Source organism: Euphorbia lathyris, chromosome 1, assembly GCF_963576675.1.
Source record: "Euphorbia lathyris chromosome 1, ddEupLath1.1, whole genome shotgun sequence".
In the NCBI taxonomy this organism is placed as follows: domain Eukaryota; kingdom Viridiplantae; phylum Streptophyta; class Magnoliopsida; order Malpighiales; family Euphorbiaceae; genus Euphorbia; species Euphorbia lathyris.
The window spans coordinates 57,139,996-57,161,009 of NC_088910.1; the positions used below are offsets into that span (position 1 = coordinate 57,139,996).

The window sequence follows — 21,014 nt, forward strand, 5'->3', positions numbered from 1 at the left end:
TACCAAACTCAAAGATTTATGTTAGCGAGCGATTTCTACTTATATTCCCTTGATGCCAGTTTGTGACTCTTATATCATAAAGATATTTATCACTTCCAAATTACTTGTGACTTTGCTAGAAATGTTTAAAGTCTATTTAGCTTTAAGGATAACAGTGTTAGTATTCAAATTTTAGAATATTTTTCTCTGTAGCTCAAAGAAAGACATTGGTACTAATTAGGGTTAGATTATGCGTACTTTGTTTTTAACAAAGTAAGCTTTACTTTGTTTTTTCCACCATTGGATGGTGATGAACTTTGACAAAGTAAGCTCATCCAATGGTAGAAAAAACAAAGTAAAGCTTACTTTGTGAAAAACAAAGTAAGCATAGAAGGCACATTATTTATATTCTTTCTAGTCTTTGATCCAATCATAACAACATTGTTTGATGAAATGTCCTTCAGGCTCCAGCTTCAATTTTATACCATGCGATATCATCACTCTCAACTTGGAGACAGGCCCAACTTTAAGTGGTTAGAAATGACAGTTTGTTTGCGTTAGTTCTTATTTGAAAGATTCGCCTTGTAAATAGTTAAAATGCAACTTTAACACCACATGCTTTGCCAATTCAAATAGCAATGGAACTCGTCTTGTCCTTCAAGATGAGAAAGGAAGGTTTTTAGGTGTTCATACTGTTTAGTTTTTCTCGAGATGTGCTACATGCTTTTACTAAGTTTTGGAGTTTAGGGAAGCTCTCACTTTTGACTTAAAACCTCAATTATGATAGTATTTGTTGAGTTCTATCACTTCAAACTTTTCATAGTAACTTTTGAGACTATTCTTATGAAATTTGTTAAATGATTGGAAGTCTTCAAGTACTCAGTAAGTTATGGCTCTCATTTTCTCAAAAAAAAAGAAAAAGGTATGGCTCTCATCCATCCTCAAGATTGAAAGGTTTTGGCTCTCATTTTTTTCAAAAACAGAAAAAAGGTATGGCTCTCATCCATCCTCAAGATTGAAAGGTTATTCCTCCATCTTCTATTGTTCACGTGTCATAGTTATATTATTAATGATTAAAGATGCACATGTAAATTAAATTATACCAATTCAAAATATACAAGCAAAACGAACCTATCGACCAGAAAGAAAGAATATCATCTACTGTAAAATAATTTCCTTTTTTTATTAGCATTCATGAGATTAGTGATCGTAAAACAAACCCTTGATGAGGAGTTGAACATTTTGTTTTTCTTCAATGTAATTCTAATTCCAGGCGGGCAAGGTACCGGAGGATGCACCTTGTAAACAACATGAATTCTCACAATATTAGTGAAAAACCAGTCACTAAATTATTCTATTCAAATAATTCATTATGATATCTTGATGACAAAGAAGCACATGTCAAAATAAGCATTGTCCAAATCTTCTTAATTTAAGGACATCTTAAAAAAGAACACCCAATTCCTTGATTTTCTTAAAATATACTTCCAATTCCACCCCTCTATTTCTTTTCCTTGCATGCACACACAAATCAAGCATTTAAACTGAGAAGCGAACATGAAAAGCAAATATAAATTGAAATAAATTGAGTACAGAGAAGAATGTTTACATATGAATATCCAGGACTCTATACTCGAAGATAGTTAGTGCCACTGGCACATGACTGAGCAAACAGGCAACAGAACGAAAATCAAACAACCCAGAAATACTGAGATTTAACACTACTTTCATGAGGGGATGCCTGATGAAAGCAGATACTTTATTTAATAATAGACGACACAAACAGACACAACATAACAGAATACTTAAACTAATACTCTTCTTCCTCTTCTTCCTCTTTCCAACAGCATTTCAGAGTGGACCGAGGGGAGCCAGAGTCCGAACCAGAGTCACCAGTCCTATCGAACTTCTGGTAGACAATAGAGCCACCACTTCCAAGCTCTTCAAGGCTTCTCTCTCCACGACAGTATCCCTTGACATCCACTGAGCAAGTGCGCATTAGCTTCTTACCACCAACTCCAGCATGCACAGATATTGAGAATTGGCTTGGCTCAAAGCAAGCCAATACCCTTTCAACCAGCTTGTTGATGTTCACTTCTTCAGGATCGTATCCTACTGATTCAAAGCTTGCATAGCTGAACCCATCTTCTGGAGTAACATGAATGGTAGAAATACAATCTCCTTCAATTGAGTTCATCGAATATCCACACGGATCAAAATCAAAGTCACAAATCTTGGAGTCTGGAAGAATACTCCTTATACCAGAATCAACAGTCATGATATTTGCATAAGCTGACTGGGTTTTGAAGAAAACTGAAGCCTTTTCATGGTCCAAACCAGTCATGCACATCTCTAAAGTGTGAACAGTGTCACATGAGATTGCAGAGTTTGCAGATGCAGTGTAAACGTGCCATTTCTGTGGGTTGTTGTCCAACCCTCCCATTACATAAGCATTGCTGCCACCACCAAGTTTACCGAAATAACCATCTAGAACAGCAACTTCTTCAGAGAAACTGCGATGAGGGTAAGACTGAGCCCCAGGGAAAATGAAGCTTCCTCGAGTGTATTTCACAGATTTCACATTAAGAGTTAAGGCAGCAGCCAGCTTCAAGATAGGTGGGATAGCTAGAAGTAGCTTTGTAGTCCCACAGGTTTTGATGATCATCTTGTAAGGATAAACAAAGAGGCTGGACTCTGAAAGCACATAAGAGTCCACATGATCATTCGACAGAGAGTCAACAATGGTGCATTCAGCAGGTCCAAGAATCTCATCCAACTGAGACTTGGACAAAGATCGAAGGCCTTTCCCTTCAGGATCAACAAAAATGCCTAGCTCAAAGAAGGTTATCTCTAGCCTCTTTTCATAACCTTCAAACCCAATGGCAGACGCCATATTAACCATTATAAATTATCAAAGAAGTAGCACGCGTAAAGTTTTGCAGTAGCAAGGAGATCAAGTTTCAAAATCACAGTTGGAGATGTCACAGTTGTCAGGAAATTGCAGTCGCGGAGAGAGCCAGATAGGGTAGAAGAGGAAGAAATTACCAAAAACGAAATAAAAACTAATTAACTAGAGCTATTTTTTATTAACCACTTGCAAGTGGCCGGGATTTTCTTCTAATACAGACTATCAGGATGGTTTGCGAGCGCACTGCACGGGAAAAGCAAATTAGAATCAATACATATTTTGATCTAGCGTTTACTGTCAAAACTAATCATTAATACCCAGATCCATATGAATACTTACGTTGGAGTAAGCAGCAGATCGGAATTTCTTGATGCCACCGTTTGGTCGGATGTCTTCGATGCTGTAACCGAGGGGAGCTTCGTAGAATAAGGAGTTACTACTAGACTTTTTCCCACCTTTCGACTCCATTAGAACATTCAGTTCTGCGAATCAACCCAGTAAAGAACACAAATCAGTTATTAGCAAAATAAAAAGGAAAAAAGAAACTGAACAGCATAAATTGGATCGGACAAGAAAACAATAAAACAACTCAAATAGAAAATCAATGAACACAAATTTCAACGCCTGGGAAAAGAAAACAAATAGCAAGAGATTTAAAAGAACCAAGCAACACATAAATCGCAAGAACAAAACAAATCGAAAAAGCCTACTGCTAATAAAATAATACATTACCAAAAACATGGATTCTATTATAATATAAATTCCAGAAACAAAAATCGAATCCAAAACAAGTCAGGATCAAACCCCAGCTGCAATTGCTTTTACTCATACAAATAATTTTGAAAAACAATTGGATGACGTAACATTGAATACATAATGCAAAATCAAATAACATAAGAAATCCACTTGAAAAACATAAAATATCAGAACGAAATCAATCAGAAATAAAATGATAAAACTCAAGCACATAAAACAGCAATACTTACAAATACAATAGAGTAAAGTTCCTTGAAAGCAGATCTAATCACAAGAACTCTCGATCTTACGCCAAATCCTGCAACCGAAAGGGAGAAAACATCAGTAAGAAAACCTAAAAATTTATAAAAAAAAAAATGCAAAAACAATACATAAAAATTAAAAGATGCTCAGATCACAAAAGAAAGAAAGACGCACCAGCTAGGAGAAAGAATCGATAATTTTGATTGCAAAATTATGACGATCCCTAGAAAGTTTAGAGAAGGTAAAAAGAGAGTAATTATAGGGTTGTGTGTTCCTGGTTTTCTGCTTTTCCTTCGGCAAAAGCTATGAATTTGTTATGAGGAAGCGGCTACCATCCATGCGTTTATAAATAGATTAGGGATGGGAATTGTATGCCCTGTTTTGCTGAAGTTACGCTTTTGCCCTCCACTCGGTTCCTGGAAGTTTCACTTTTTAAGCGTTGTTACTAAACTGCCCCCATTTGTCGTTCAAGGCAAATATCAAATATGTGCGGCTTCGCTGGCCCTAATTAAATTTGTAGTTTTTGAAAAATCTCTGAAATCCTTAATTAAAGTTCAGATTTTTTATTTAATTCCAGATTCTTTTCGGATTCTTTTCAGATTTTGATAGATATAAAAAAGACTAATCTTCAGTAATAAAAAAGAAAAATGACATTAAAGCTCAGATTCTTTACAGATTTTGTGAAAAAGGGTAATCTGATTTGAGATATGGTATAAAAATAATACCTTCAAGAATAATTTTTTACTTTTAACTTTGTAGTAAATAATATAATTGTGGGTATATATTGATAAGTTTATCAATTTCAAACATTATTAATAAATAAATAAATTATTCTTATTTCAAAAAATAAAACAAAAATTTAAATTAGATATTGAAAAATGAAAAAATAAATATTAAATTTTAATTACTAAGAGTCCGTTTACTGTTGCTGTTTGCTGTTTCCTGTTACGGTTTGCTGTTTGCTGTTTGAAAAGGCTGCTGTTCCAAAAAGCAGGGATTCCCTGCTTTTATAAAAAGCTACTTTTCGGCTACAAAAGGCAAACAGGAGGTGTCTAACCAAACACCTTAAACTCTCCTTTTCAAAGTGAAAGGCAAACAGGAGGTCGAAAAGCAGCTACCAAACACCCTCTAAATATTATAATAAATACTCAATTTAAGAGAATTTGTTGATCTTAAGATTAAGATGAGAAATAATAGTACTATCCCTAAAATATGGTCAAATTCTAAAATACTCTTAAATGCTTAGTCCTCTTTTAAAAATAAATATAAAGAGATAACCACGGGGTTGTGGTTGAGTGGTAAAGACTTCTCCCCCCTTAACCAAAGGTCCAGGGTTCGATCCTCGCCTTTGGGAATGGAAAGAATTTCCGTGGCCAGCAGTCTCACCCATATTACAAACCAAATTGTTAGAATTTTAAAGTACGGAATACATTTTTAATGTAAAAAAATGAAATTTTATCCTCATCATGTTTACTATAAAATGCAGAGTGTCTAACCAAACACATAAAACTCTACCTTTTAAAATGAAAAGTCAAATAGGAGATGAAAAGTAGGTAAACAAACACCCATATAGTAGCAAAATTGGCCTTGCCTAATTGGGATACGAAAAATAAACCTAACTTGTATGATATGAGCTTCTTATTCTTTTTCCATTTTGAGGTGGAAGTGAAAAAAAATGTACTACTTTTTGGACTAGTTAACATTGTTGCGGGAGGAAAGTGCTTCATAAAAAGTTGATAAGTAAATACATTATACAAATTTTAAAAATGTAAAGTTATTAAAAGTTAGAGGCTACTCGAATTCGTCGACTTCCGAAATGTAGAATTACAAATTTTTCCTCGGGAGAGTGTGGATTTTAGGTTTTTTGATAAAAAAAATGAAAAGGGCGGAAATGTTAAATAGGGAACGGTGATAAGTATTTTTGGAACAGTATTTAGCAAAACCCAATTAATAATGTTAGTTTAAGTATTTAAGGCTGTCAAATTACTTAAGTTAAAGTTAGTGCACTCTTGCTTCTGTTTTTATGTCCAAGTTAAGAATATCCATTTAACAAAACTTCATTAAAATAAAAATGGAACCAAAACATCGATAAGGAAAATGAAGTGGACATTTTCACATTCCACGAATAAATAAAAAAACTAACGTCTTAGCTAAACAATGGGTTGCAGAATTCATTGAACGCTTTACATAAGAGATTGACACGTTATCTAACTTTTTAATGAAATTGACACACTTCTAAACCACATTGGCTAAATATGATAAATAATGAGCCGATTTACTAATGGTTTGGCTAACCGAAAGGCAATCTTATTGAACTACCACATTACTTCTACCTAACAATTTAATACACTATAATGCTTCCTAAATCGGTACTACCTCTGTCATATTATATTCCGGAGCACAAAACCAAGACTTTGTATTTTCATTAGCAAATAGAGGAATAGTCATTATTGCAATCCTCATAGACTTCCATCCTTATTGTTTTGGGGCTGAGATAACTATTCCTTCCATTTGCAAAACAACCTATTGAATTCTTCCTTAATTGAATCTCCATTAATAGGAGTAACTCTCATATTTACTACTTTTCTTATTACGCTTTTAATTGAATGGTTACTATCATCATAATGATCTGTTATGCTTCTAATTGTGCATTTACTACCAGTATAATTATCAGTTACGCTTTATTTGAGCTGTTACTGTCACCATAATTGTTGTCTTGTCCTCTGACAAGTTTGTTTTGTCTTGTGCTCTGATAAATTTGTTCTTTTTTTTAATTCTTGTGTGAATATTATTTTTTGTCCATCTATGGCATTATCAAGTAATCTTGAATCGATGTATTGCTCTCTCATTGAAAGATGAGGAGAATGGTGGAGCAACTTGTTGAAACACCTTTCCACATAATTTTGATTTGACAAAATTGTTTAAGTATAATTAAAAACATATTCTAAACACACTAAGTTTAAATGCTTTGATTTATTCTACTAATGTGTTTGTTCAATATTGAGTTAAATTGCTTATGAGACATAAGGATTAAAAGGCCCAAGCCCAATACGAAAGTCAAAGCCCAAGTCAAACAACTCAAGACAACTCGGCCCGTGTTTATCAAAACGATGTCGCTGTGTACAAAACGCAACTCAGCATAAGAAGGATCTAGAAGACCTTCTGGGAATAACTTCGGGACGAAGCTGCTGAGTAGATTCGACAAAGCGTACAAGACAGCAGCTGGCTAGAGAAAACTTCCAGACAAAGTGTTTCCACTTTGGGTAAAGTTCAGACGACACAGTATGCTGTCCAGTTGACTTTACCATAAAAGGAGAGACATTCTGCCGAGCTGACCAAAAGCTGACCGAGGACAGAAGATACTCAAATTTGATTGGCCGAGAGCTCTGAGCAAGTCAGGATGACAACGACAGGAAGCCGTTTCCCTCCAACGGTTATTTCGAAATTCGAAATGACCGATGCCTCAAGACGTCTCTATAAATAGTGCCATCAGAAGCTTCATTCTAGACAGAACTTGATCAAGCCATTACGCTGACCAAATTTCTACACAAGTTCTGCAAGCAAAAAGCAAAGCAATCTTACACCAAATTTCATATCTTTTGTATAAAAGTCTAGAGTGATTATTCAATCATCTAAGGTGTCTTAGCAATCATTGTTTAGGACAAACACTTATCATTTCTAGAGAATAGAAATGAGAGGCTGAGTACTCGGTTATAGTACTCAGTGAGAGATTAGGATTGAGTAGAGGTATAGAGGAAGGTACTCTTGTTATACTCAATTGCTAAGATTGTAAAAGGTTTGAGGCTCTACCTTTAAAGAGCTCAGTAGAGGATTCGAAATCTCGAAACGTGTTCCGGGGACAGGACGTAGGCTTAGAAGCCGAACCTGGATAAATCTGCTGAATAACGTATTTCTTACCTTAAACTCCTTATATATATTGCTTGCTTAATCAACCGAAAACTGACCAAGTAAAGAGGTCAAACTGAGTTGTGCGCATCGAACATCTGAGCTCAGGAATAGACTCTAAGTGCTATATCCTGACTCAAGTTAAGAAACTAACCTAGTCATCAGTTGACTAAGCCAGTATCTTGTTGTTTACTCAGCGCCGCTGTTAAAAACCTTTTCTCTTAAGAAAAGAAGTCTGCCCTAAATTAAGAAAAAGTTTAAATAGTTCCTAACCCCCCATTGGAACTATACTTGTAACGTTATAAGGGACCAACAAGTGGTATCAGAGCCTAAAAGCTCACTGTAAAAGGTTTAACAACCTTGAGCTGATCCACACTATGGGCGAAAATAGTACTCGGTTTCTCCCAGGAAACCAAACAACTCAGATATTGCCTGAGGGGCTGTCCATCACTCGGCCTCCCCTATTCTTCGGGTCTAACTATACCTTCTGGAAGAATAGGATGAAAAATTTCATTCAGGCTACAAATATGAGTGCCTGGCTATCTATAGTGCAAGGCCCATTTGTACCTGTCGAAATTGTGGCTGGCCAAACAGTTGTAAAAGCTGAGGCCAAATGGACAGAGGATGATCTCAAGAAGCTTCAAAATCACGCTTCGGCTATTAATATGCTTCACTGTGAACTCGATGCTGCAGAATATAATAAAATCTCAAGTTGTGAGTCAGCGCAAGAGATCTGGAAGAAGCTGGAGGTCACTTACGAAGGAACCAATAAAGTAAAGGAATCCAAGGTGAACCAGCAGATGAGACTGTACGAGCTGTTCAAAATGAACAATGATGAGGGCATATCTGACATGAATGCAAGATTCACCAACATCATAAAGGAGCTCAAGAGACTTGGGAAGATCTTCACTGAGGAAGAACAAGTCAAAAAGATACTCAGGAGTCTTCCTAAAGACTGGCAAGCAAAGAAGACTGCTGTTGAGGAAGCTCAGGACTTAACCACCTACAAATATGACGAACTCATCGGCTCGTTGCTGACCCATGAGATATCAATAAAAAACTTCGAGGTGAAGGAAAAGTCTGAAGACAAGAAGCAGAAATCTCGTGTCATGAAAGCTGACTCCACTGAAGGGAGCTCAACAGATGATGAGGAGATGGCTATGTTCACAAGGAAGATGAAAAGGCTATTCAGGAAAAATGACAAATATTCTAAGAAGCCTTACAGAAAGTTTGATAAGTATAAAGCTGACTCCAGCGACAACAAATACAAGAAAGACAACTCAAAGCCTATTACATGCTTTGAATGTCATCAAACTGGCCACATAAAGTCAAGCTGCCCCACGCTGAGGAAAGATAAGAAGAACGGCAAAAAGGCAATGGTGGCTACATGGAGCGACAGTGATGAGTCTTCATCAACAGAAGCTGAGGCCACCGAGTCAGTGAAGATATGCTTCATGGCTGACGAACTTGCTGAGCCGTGCGTTTCTGAGCATACTGACCCCTCCGCTGCATCTGAAGATGAGGAGCAATCAAATGAGGTAATACCACTTTCCCAGCTCAGAAACGAAATGGGTAATGCCCTGAGTGATCTCTATACACTTATCAAAAAGTGTAATAAGAAAATTAGAGCACTCAGCAGGCGCTGTGACGAGGTTGAAGAGGTCAAGCTGAGTGACCTCAGATACCTTCTTCAGGACAACTCAACGTTACATGATAACATGAAGGTCATACATGAGTCTGTCTCTGAAGTCCAATTAGTTTCAAAGAAACTGAGAAAGGACGTCACAACTATCCAGAACCAATTAAAGGTTCCAAATAAAAGAAACAGTCCTCTGAGAACTCAGTACCAAGGTACTCAGCAGAGATGGAATCCCCAGCGGAATGTCCAGTGTGACTTCTGTGGGAAGAAAGGTCACACCACGAAGGTGTGCTGGCATGCTCAGCACTGGGGTGCTGACCAGTCAGTGAGACAACCTAAACAAAAGGTCAGTTGTGACTTCTATGGAAAGAATGGCCATACTGTCCATGTATGTCGCCATAAAATAAAATATGATGCTTTACCTGTTGCACCTAACAAGCAATGACCCAAAAAGAATTGGGCACCTAAAAGTAACTAGTTACAATGCAGGTAAGCCTGAGATGTGCTGAGAAGTCAAAGATGTGGTTTATTGACAGCGCATGCTTGAGGCATATGACTAGTGATGAAACTCAGTTCATCATGTTTGAGCGTAAACGAGGAGGAAGTGTAAGTTTTGGAGACAACAAAAAGGGTAAGATAGTAGGGTCAGGAACCATTGGAGGTAACCCCACTATTGAGTCAGTCTCCCTAGTCAGCGGACTCAAATATAACTTACTTAGCGTAGCTCAGCTATGTGACAATGGGAGAAAAGTTATATTTGATGCTACTGGATGTAAAATATACGAGGGTAAAACAAATGAGTTAATCTTAACTTCCCCTCGCATATATAATGTCTTTATGCTAGACTTAAAGAAAAAGTTTTCAAAAACGGTATGCTTAGTATCAAAGGAAGAAAATTCCTGGCTATGGCACATGAGACTTGGTCATATAAGCATGGACCTCCTGGCCAAATTAGCAAGAAAGCAATTGGTTGAGGGACTGCCTGAACTTAAATTTGAAAAAGATCAATTATGTCACGCTTGCCAAGCTGGAAAACAAACCAAACAATCTTTTCATAGCAAAAACATTGTCTCAACTAAGCGTCCGTTAGAGTTACTACACTTGGATCTCTTCGGTCCAGTCCAGCCACTGAGTCTGGGTGGAAGAAGATTTTCCTTGGTCATTGTAGATGACTTCTCTCGGTACACTTGGGTCATCTTGCTGAGTAGCAAGGATGAGTCCTTTGAGACATTTTCAAATTTGGTTAGAAAAATTGAAAATGATAAAGACCTAAAATTGGCTCACATCCGAAGTGATAATGGTGGAGAATTCAAAAACTAAAAGTTTGTTGAATTCTGTGAAGCCAGCGGCATTGACCACAATTTTTCTGCTCCTAGAACACCTCAACAAAATGGGGTTGTAGAAAGGAAGAACAGGACTCTGGTTGAAATAGCCAGGACAATGCTGGATGAGCATAGGCTTCCAAAGTATTTTTGGGGAGAGGCTGTTAACACAGCATGCTATATTCTTAATAGGGCTCTAGTTAGACCTATATTAAAGAAAACCCCCTATGAACTTTGGAAAGGACGAAAGCCCAACATTGGATACTTTCGTGCCTTTGGCTGTAAATGTTTTATTTTGAATACCAAAGATAGCTTAACAAAGTTTGACTCAAAAGCTGATGAGGCTATCTTTTTAGGCTACTCAATAAACAGTAAAGCATACAGAGTTTTCAATAAACGAACTCAAGTTTTAGAAGAGTCAGTACATGTTGAGTTCGACGAGACTAACCCTGCAGGTAGATACCAACCACTGACCGAGGATGATCCACACTCAGTAACCGCTAACCAAGAACCAGCTGCTGAGTCATTCACTAAAAGGCTGACCAAGAGTAAGAGTGAACCTAAGATTACTTTCACTGACCAGTCTACTTCTGTAGAGATTGTTGAAACACAGACAGCACAAGACATAAATCTACCTAAAGAGATAAGGATTCCAAGAGGGCACTCAGAGAGTGCAATCCTTGATTCTGCTGGGAATACCCTGATGACGAGGAATCAACTCAGGAGGTACCTCAGCAATGTAGCCTTCGTCTCAGTACAAGAACCTAAGAACTTCGCTGATGCTGAGGAAGATGAATTCTGGATGAGCGCAATGCAAGAGGAACTTGACCAATTCAGAAGAAACGATGTATGGGAGCTAGTGCCACATCCAAGAAGTCAGAAGACCATTGGAACAAGATGGGTCTTTCGCAACAAACTGGATGAGCAAGGAAATGTAGTCAGGAACAAAGCAAGGCTTGTAGCTCAGGGCTACAGTCAGCAAGAAGGTATTAACTACGGTGAGACCTTTGCCCCAGTGGCAAGGCTATAAGCTATTAGGATCTTATGTGCATATGCATCTTACATGAACTTTAAATTATTCCAAATGGATGTTAAGAGTGCATTTCTTAATGGAGTTATAAACGAGGAAGTTTGTGTCAATCAACCTCCAGGGTTTGAGGATCCAAAATTCCCAAACCACGTTTATAAACTCAAAAAGGCTCTGTACGGTCTCAAGCAAGCACCACGTGCTTGGTATGAGAGGCTGACCAGTTTCCTACTGACCAGAAATTATGTCAGGGGCAAAGCTGATACAACCTTATTCATTAAGAGAAATGGTAAAGATACCCTGCTGGCTCAAATTTATGTTGATGATATAATATTTGGTGCAACTAACGAATCAATGTGCAAGAAATTTAGCAAACAAATGCAGACTGAGTTTGAAATGTCGATGATGGGAGAACTCAACTTCTTCCTTGGACATCAAATAAAACAAGGAAAGAATGGCATCTTCATCAGTCAAGCTAAATATGCCAAGGAGATATTAAAGAAATATGACTTGGAAAATTGCAAGCCAATATCCACTCCTATGGGCACTGACACTGTCCTCTGCGCTGACGAGAATGGTAAGTCAGTAGACAGCAAATTGTATCGAGGTATGATAGGCTCTCTAGTTTACTTAACAACCAGTAGACCGGACATTCAGTTCTCAGTATGCTACTGTGCTAGATATCAATCTAACCCTAAGGAATCTTATTACATAGCTGTAAAAAGAATCCTTAGATACTTGCAAAGCTCAGTGAACGCAGGTTTATGGTATCCCAACACACATGGCTTTACACTCGTTGGATACACTGACGCTGACTATGGTTGAGACAAGCTAGAACGAAAAAGCACCTCTGGAGGATGCCATTTCTTAGGAAGCTGTCTTGTATCTTGGTTCAGCAAGAAGCAGGCGTCAGTAGCCTTGTCTACCACTGAAGCTGAGTACATTGCTGCTGGTCACTGTGTTGCTCAAGTCCTATAGATTAAGCAACAGCTTGAAGACTATGGTATTCAAACAAAGACAATTGAGGTCAAATGCGACAACAAAAGTGCAATTGATCTATCAAAGAACCCAATTCAACACAGCAGAATAAAGCATGTCAGCATAAGGTATCACTTCATTAGAGACCATGTACTCAAAGGTGAGATAAAGCTGACCTACGTCCCAACGGATGAGCAGCTTGTGGATATCTTCACAAAGCCACTGGCTCGTGAACAGTTTAGCATACTGAGAGAAGCCATTGGTATGTTTAATCCTCTTCAGTAAATTCCTGTTCTAAAATGTGAATTTATGCTGAGTGAATTACTATGCTGAATGATTTATGCAAATGCATGCTGAGTGATTATTATGCTGAGCACTTAACACAAAATACACATCAATACTGAGTCAATATGCACACCGAGTAGTAATCTTAAACTGAGAAATCATTCTTTCATATACTACTGACCATTCAGAATTCAAAACGCTTAGTATTCTAAACGCTGAGTGTTAGATTCGTTGCACTTATTGCTTAAGCACGCGAATAGCCACCTAGGATGACGTACGCGCCGAATGTGTCATAAATGCCAAGATCTTTGTCGGTTGACAATCCCAAGGCAAAACTGACACGTGGATTTGATAAGATCCACTCTTCACCGCTATAAATAATGGGTAAATCCCCATTCTTTATTTTCTTTACATCCACCGAATTCTAAGGCAAAGGCTTTCTCTCTAAAAACTCTCAAAGCTTCCCAAACGAATTCTGAAACTATGACTAAAGTTTCCTTCAACATTTCCGGTACCGGCCACCCTAAGCCCAGCTCCGATGAAACCTCCAGGCAAACCTCTGTGCCTAAAACTACCAGGGTCACTACGCCGAGTAAAGGAAAAACTAGGCAAGCTACCTCCTCCCAAGAAAAACCGACCAAAACCAAAACCTATACCAAGGTCTTTGGTAACATTAGCGAATGGAAGGTGGACTTCTCACGATGGGTCTCTGAGTCCTTCGTAACCTCCGAGCAACCCTTCTGCGAATGGATATCGCAAAATGGATGGACAGAGCTGTTGATAGACGAGGTGCCGCGACCTAATCTCCCGGGCGGACCGGGGGGTGGACAACCTCATGGCGACGTAAGCGGTGATTGGCGCCGAAAGCAACCAATCGTGGAATCAAGCTGCTCGGCAGGACCGGAGCTCGGAGATATGGAAGAGTCGCCACCCACGAATGGGAAAATGAACACCGATCCCTTGCGGGAGACCGGTGTGGGTTCGGGAAACTTAGGTACGAGCCGAGAAGGCTAGCTCCTTTCCGGAGAAAGGCTACTAGGCACCCCGACATCGCCCGGTTATGAACCATCGGCCTCCTACTCAGCATGTTAGGCGATAACGGACTAATCGTATACTTCTTTAAGTTTGAAATTCATTTGAAACCCTTTTCTTTCTTTTTTTTGAAACCGTTTTGAGCATATATTATTGAAAAGCCATATTAGTAAAGAATCACCCATTTATGTTTATACATACACAGAGAGTGGGGAGAAAGAAGTGATTTATTTACAACCGTATTTAAAAGTCATGTCTAGTGTTTATTCTACACTAACTTATTCCCCCAAAACGAGTTTATTTACATGGTTCGCACCTTAATCGCCGTTGGAACGATTTAGGTGCGTTTTAAAACCCCGTTTGATGAAGTTTACCCGAATCGCCGTTGGAACGACTCGAGTGTTTGAAAACATTGAGATAAAAAAAACCTTTGATAAGAAAACGTGGTTAAACATACAAGTCAATTTTATTTTGTACAAATCATTTAAGAAAACGATTCAAAACTCTATTATTTACAATGAAAACGATTTTAATTACAAGGCTCGCTTAATCCGTCATTTGGAACGGACTAAGGTTTTAAAGCGTGATGTTTTAAGAAACGATTTGAAATGTCAAGAAAACACTATTTATTTACATTAAGAATCTCTAAAAAACCTTTAGTTTAAATAATTAAATTGAAAACTCTTTTTGTGATTTATTTTCCCCCTTTTTCCTTAATGGATTCTCTACTTATTATAATTACAATAATAAACATATTTGAACCAAAATTCACTCCCAAATAAAGCTCATTTGACACATGGACCCCTAAATGGCCCAAAGAAATAAAGAAAGTAATTCTAGCATATATATACATTTAAATAAAAAAAAAATAGAATAAGAAAATAAAAGTTTATACAAAAGAAACTATATGTATATAAAAATAGTAGGTACAATATATCTATACTTTAAAAATGTGAAAATAGTAAGTAAATCCTATAACTAAGAAAATAATATTCACCCAAAAATAATTTCCTTCAATAACCACTAAAATAATCCAAATATCCCAAAACTACATATATACACATCTATTATAGTTTTAAATATCAAAAATAACATATACTAATATATATTAATTATTTCCTAAAATACCCAAGTAAATAATCTTCAAAATAGAATCTAATAGAGCCCAAATGAATAAAAAGAAAGACATATATATACATATACTTATATTGTAAAATAGAATAATAATAAAAAAAGCATACAAATATTCTAAAATAATTACATATACAAAAGGTCTAAAATAATTTGAAAAACATATATTACATAACTATACATATATATATTAAGGATTAAAAGCTTAAAAGTTAAGAAAAAGGGACTGAAATGGCATTTTTTACGTTTTGGCAGATTTACCGACGGGAAATCCGTCGGTAAACAGCATTTAGTGACAGAAATGACAAATTACAGCAGCACTCCTAAATGTTTCCAGATTTATTCAAAAGCTTTAAATTAAATCTAATTCAATCGTTTTGGATTTCCGAACTACCCAAGATGGATCATAGTCGAAAACGGAAGTTCCTAAACGACGTTTTTTATTTCAAAACATTATTTAGAAATTTCTTTTAAATTAAAAACTTATAATTACAACGTTTCGATACCCGAACTACCTTTTTATCGGATCACGGTTCGTATTGGGATATCAAAACGAGGTTTTTTATTTTAAAACAAAACCAAATTTTATTCAACACGAGATGAAAATTAAATAAATACGCTAATTAAATAAAATGTGACAACATAAATAAATAACTAAATCAATAAAAACTATAACATAAAAATAAATAGGAGAGGAAGATAAATAAAATAAAATAAAAGAGAGTCTAGTCCTCGGATAATACCTTAAATTCGGTATCTAACAGTCGAATCTGATTGATTCCACGAACCACGATCTTCCGTTTTTAATGAAAATTTAGTAAAAATTGAACTTTAGGAAATTTGGAATTTTTGAGAAAAAAAATATTTTTCTCAAAAAAATCACTCTCTCTCTCTAAAAATGTTTAGAGTGAGAAAGCTATCCAAAAAATCCCCTCTCCTCTTTTTTTTGCATGGGGATAGGTGCCTTTTATAGGCAAACGGGTCCCCGGACCAATGGGCGACGCCCAAAGGAAATTGGGCGTCGCCCATTGGGGTTGGGTGGCCGCCCAACCTTGTTGGGCGGCCGCCCAACAAGAGTTGGGCGGTCGCCCAAGAATCATTGGGCGAGCGCCCAACGCAAGGTTGGGCGCCCGCGCCCGACCTTCGTCGGGCGTTCGCCCAACGGTCATCGGGCGTTCGCCCGACGTGGTTGGGCGCCCGCCTGACGACCCTCGGGGCGTGCCTCGCGCCGTCGGGCGTGCGCACCCCGCGGCCGCCGAGCGCGCGTTCCGCGCCGCCGGACGCTCACACGTCGCGGCCACCGAATGCGCGCTTCGCGCTACCGGACGCGTGCGCTCAGCGGCCCACGAGAGTGCGCACCGTGCCACCAGACCCGGGCATTGCTCGGACGTCGAGAGCGTGCCACTCGCGGTGCGTCCGACGGACGCCGAGCGCATGTCCCGTGCCGTCGATTTTCCTTCGCTTATTATCCTTTATATATTTTTTCAAAACTTTCGGAATCAATCGCTTCAACCGTCTTGTTTTCAGGTTTTCGTCACAGGTCCTCCGACTCGGTGTCTATAGTTGCCCCTACTTTTCTATTTTGGCAGTGACGTGTGTGTTTCGAAAACGTTTTTTGCTAACGCCACACATGCAATGTAAAACATATAAAAGTAAAAGACACGTAAAGAGTAGGAGGGAACATACCTGACCTTCGCGCTGCGCGTTCCGGTGTCATCCTCTGATTCCTTCCATCGTCACCTTTGGAATGGCCATCAATGAATGTTCTTTTCTCGGAATCTAGCGTACGTTGGTTATGGCTCAAAAGCAATTTCGGTGTACGACCGCTAATGGGATGGCTCAAAAGCAACTCAGGTCTGCGACCGCGAGTAAGATGGCTCAAAAGCGACCATGGTCCCGACCGCGGGTAAAATGACTCAAAAGCAACTCAGGTCTGCGACCTTGAGTAAGATGGCTCAGAAGCAACTCTGGTCTACGACCGAGAGCAAGATGGCTCAAAAGCGACCCTGGTCTACGATCGAGAGTAAGATGGCTCAAAAGCGACCCTGGTCCACGACCGCGGGTAAAATGGCTCAAAAGCAACTCCGGTCTGCGACCGTGAGTTAGATGGCTCAAAAGCAACTCTGGTCTACGACCGAAAGTAAAATGGCTCAAAAGCGACTCTGGTCTACGACCGAGAGTAAGATGGCTCAAAAGCGACCCTGGTCCACGACCGCGGGTAAGATGGCTCAAAAGCGACCCTGGTCCACGACCGCGGGTACAATGGCTCAAAAACAACTCAGGTCTGCGACCTTGAGTCAGATGGCTCAAAAGCAACTCCGGTCTACGACCGTGAGTCAGATGGCTCAAAAGCAACTCTGGTCTACGACCGAGAGTAAGATGGCTCAAAAGCAACTCTGGTCTACGACCGAGAGTGAGATCGCTCAAAAGCGACCCTGGTCTACGACCGCGGGTAAGATGGCTCAAAAGCGGCCCTGGTCCACGACCGCGGGTAAAATGGCTCAAAAGCAACTCAGGTCTGCGACCTTGAGTCAAATGGCTCAAAAGCAACTCCGGTCTACGGCCGTGAGTCAGATGGCTCAAAAGCAACTCCGGTCTGCGACCGTGAGTAAGATGGCTCAAAAGCGGGGATTGTCTCTGGATTCTTCTACAACACTGTGGTCTGTATTTTCTTACTGGAGCTAGCATCTCGGAGGTTTAATGGGGACGTATTTTAATCTGGAATGATATAGACTAACGATTATTTTTCTGTTGACTGTTGTCTGTATTTTGACTAGTGTCACTGTTCCGTAAAAATTGACTGTTGTCTGGAGTTCATATCTTGACAATGTTGGTCGCTGTCTGGGAGAAATGCAGGCTGAAATGGACTGCAAATCGGAGGTCTGTGCACCTAGTAATTAATTATTTACTTTTTACCTTTATGTCAAATCGTACTTTTTTCACTATTTACGGGAATGCCATTCCCTTTTCCTATATAAGGTGGTGGAGTTTCATTTCAACCCCACACATTTTCTCTCTTCTTTCTCTCACTAGACTTCAATTTGGATTATTCTCGGGATGGATTTAGATGAATGGGATGGCACTCGAGGCATGGACGAGGTTTACGTAAACCTGGATAGAGTGGATACTTTCCACGACCCTATGACGCATTTGAGCAGGACACGCTGCAACGAGGTAAGTAATTTCTCACTTTTATTTGATTCGAACTCTAGGCTTTAGCATTCCTATTCGAACATGATTTGCATGCTAACCCTTAGACTGCCTTAGAGGACTTTAGCTAGAAAACGTGAATTCCTTTACTTACAAGTAGCACTTGTTTATTTTTGTAAGAATGCGCGCTATATGCATGTGAATAGTGACACTACAAATTTATGCATGCTAACGGTACAAACAACGTGAATAGTGAAGATGTGAATAGTGCACGTGAATAGTAAAAACATGAATAGTGCACGTGAATAGTAAAAACTTAGCTAATGCACGTGAATAGTGAAAACGCGAATAGTGCACGTGAATAGTGAAAACGCGAATAGTGCACGTGAATAGTAAAAATGTGAATAGTGCACGTGAATAGTAAAAACTTAACTAACGCACGTGAATAGTAAAAACGTGAATAGTAAAAACTTAGCTAATGCACGTAAACAGTAAACCTAATCTATGCTCCTTGTCCCCGCAGACGAGGGTGGATTAAAGAATTGACTAAACCCTACGTGAATGACCCTACAGGAGAGATTTTTACAGAAAATTGGTCCTAACTGACCGGATGTCTCTATGAAAGAATAGCTAGTCTTAACACGTTCTTATCAATTGCATGCTTTAGGAGCTGTATTTAAATTTTCTTGTCTTGTTCTTTTTAGTTCATTGAGATTTCGGGGACCACCGCCGAGATTCACTCGTGGTACGATAGGCTAGGTGCCGCGGCGAGAGCCCGCGTGCGTGAGTTGGGCTTCGAGCCTTTTATTGCAGCGTTGCCCCGCACCAACGGGGTATGCGATCGTTTCGGCCTGCGGGCCTTATGTGAGCGGTGGGTTGACTCGACCCACACCTTCCACCTTTCTTTTGGGGAGATGACCATCTCGCCCAGAGATTTCTCACTGCTGACAGGGTTGCGAGGGAGCAACACTCCCGTTCCTTTCCATTTCGATATGATGCGACCACGGGTCGACCTTGCTAGGCTCGCTGCCTTGATTGGATCGGGAGTTCGTCTTTGCGCCAAATCTACTCCAGCGAAGTTTATTTCCACCGCGAGCCTCTTGAGTCGGTGAGATTTCTGCGAGACAGACGATACCGACTTGGCGGTTCGCAGCTTCTTAGTGTATACTCTGAGTGAGACGATTTTCCGCACGAAGGGCGAAAAGGTACACGCAGGTCTCATTCAGGCGCTCAGCGATCTGGATGCAGCGGCTTCCTACGATTGGGCGGGGGCAGGCTTAGCCTTTCTCTATAAGTTTTTGGATCTGACTTGCAGGAAGCGCAAGGATTTCGGTGGTTACACCTTTGCTCTGCTGGTACGTGACGCCTTCTTGACTTGCCCGTCTTATCTTCTTCGCGTTTTTCACACTCCTAGTCCTTGTTTTTACCGCAGGTGTGGGCGTATGAGAGGCACATCCTTCCCAGCCGGTCTCGATCTCGACCATGAGTACCGAGGCCGCCTTTCATGACTCGATGGAGGGATTTTGACTTGAGCGCCAAAAGGAGTCGGACGGTGCCACGGCTCTTAGATTGGATCGACTCGCTGACCCTCACACAGGTAGATTTTGCCTAATCATGCTCGGTTTTTGTTTGAGTCTTTCTGACTTTCTCTTTGTGCATTTTTAGATTAAGTTCAGGTGGGACGACCTCGACTTCGGCCCCGATTATACATATGTATCGATGATCCAGGAGAAGCAGTGTGTGCTCACTGGCCCCTGCGTGCGGGCATGGTATTTAGGGGATCGAGGCATCACTGGAGTTAGGGACGCTCACTGGACACCGGGTGAGATCCCTGTCTCTATATTCGCGGTGCGGACCATGCCCTTATCGACCGTTCATCGGGACTTGACCCGTCGGTTTGTTGGTAGAGCGGTGTGGATTCACACCGGGGGCCGTGAGCCTTACTTATCTACTCTGCTGAGCGCGAGGGATGCCCCGGCGGCAGCGATGGAGGTGGATCCGGTGGCAGATGTATTTTCGAGGGAGGCTGTCGCGACAGTCTTCGGTCAGGAGGAGGTCCCGGTAAGTGGTTCCATCCCCTTCTTATTTTACCTTTCATTCATGAGATGTTTAGGGGTTTTTATTGTGTTTTTTTTTTGCAGGAGGGGTCCTGGAGGAGTGCCCATTTATCTGATTTCTTTGACGGTACTCGAGCTCAGACGCTTGTGTGCGAGTAGCCCTACTATGTCGGCGAGTCCTCCAGCGCTGCCCGACCGGAGAGGTCTTCCCTAGGCTTGCCCCTACCAGACTACGGGAGAGATTATGCCACGATTTGCTATGACGAGTCCGGGGCAGCTTATGCGGGATTCGAGGCGGCTCCTCCTATCTTCTCCTCGAGGGTCCCATTTGATCCTTCAGACGCTTCTCTGACCACGAGGGAGACTTGTACGGATTACGTGGGGCTGTCTGGTTACCTACGAGATCGCCTCAGCTTGCGCTGCACCGATCACCTGGTATGTATCATTACTTTACTTTAGTGTAGTGGAATGTATGCATGTATGTATGATTTATGTTTTTGCCTATGCTGCTTTTTATCTGTTCTTCTTTTTTTTTTCTTTTTCTGTAGAGTGATCTGAAATGCCCACGAGCGGAGGCAGAGCGAGTTGGTGTGGGAGGCCG

At 40.0% G+C, this 21,014-nt stretch overlaps 1 protein-coding gene across 1 annotated transcript; it reads right to left on the reverse strand.

Annotated features, from left to right (window-relative positions):
* Positions 1 to 1,537: 1,537 nt before the first annotated feature.
* Positions 1,538 to 3,114, reverse strand: LOC136234200 (S-adenosylmethionine decarboxylase proenzyme). Its single transcript, XM_066023991.1, has one exon. It carries the CDS (start codon positions 2,879 to 2,881, stop codon positions 1,790 to 1,792), a length of 1,092 nt encoding a protein of 363 aa, XP_065880063.1. The 5' UTR covers positions 2,882 to 3,114; the 3' UTR covers positions 1,538 to 1,789.
* Between the last annotated feature and the right edge of the window lie 17,900 nt (positions 3,115 to 21,014).

What these genes read in the sequence shown, in the direction of transcription:
- LOC136234200 (XM_066023991.1), bottom strand. Translation starts at nt 2,881, where the DNA reads ATGGTTAATATGGCGTCTGCCATTGGGTTTGAAGGTTATGAAAAGAGG.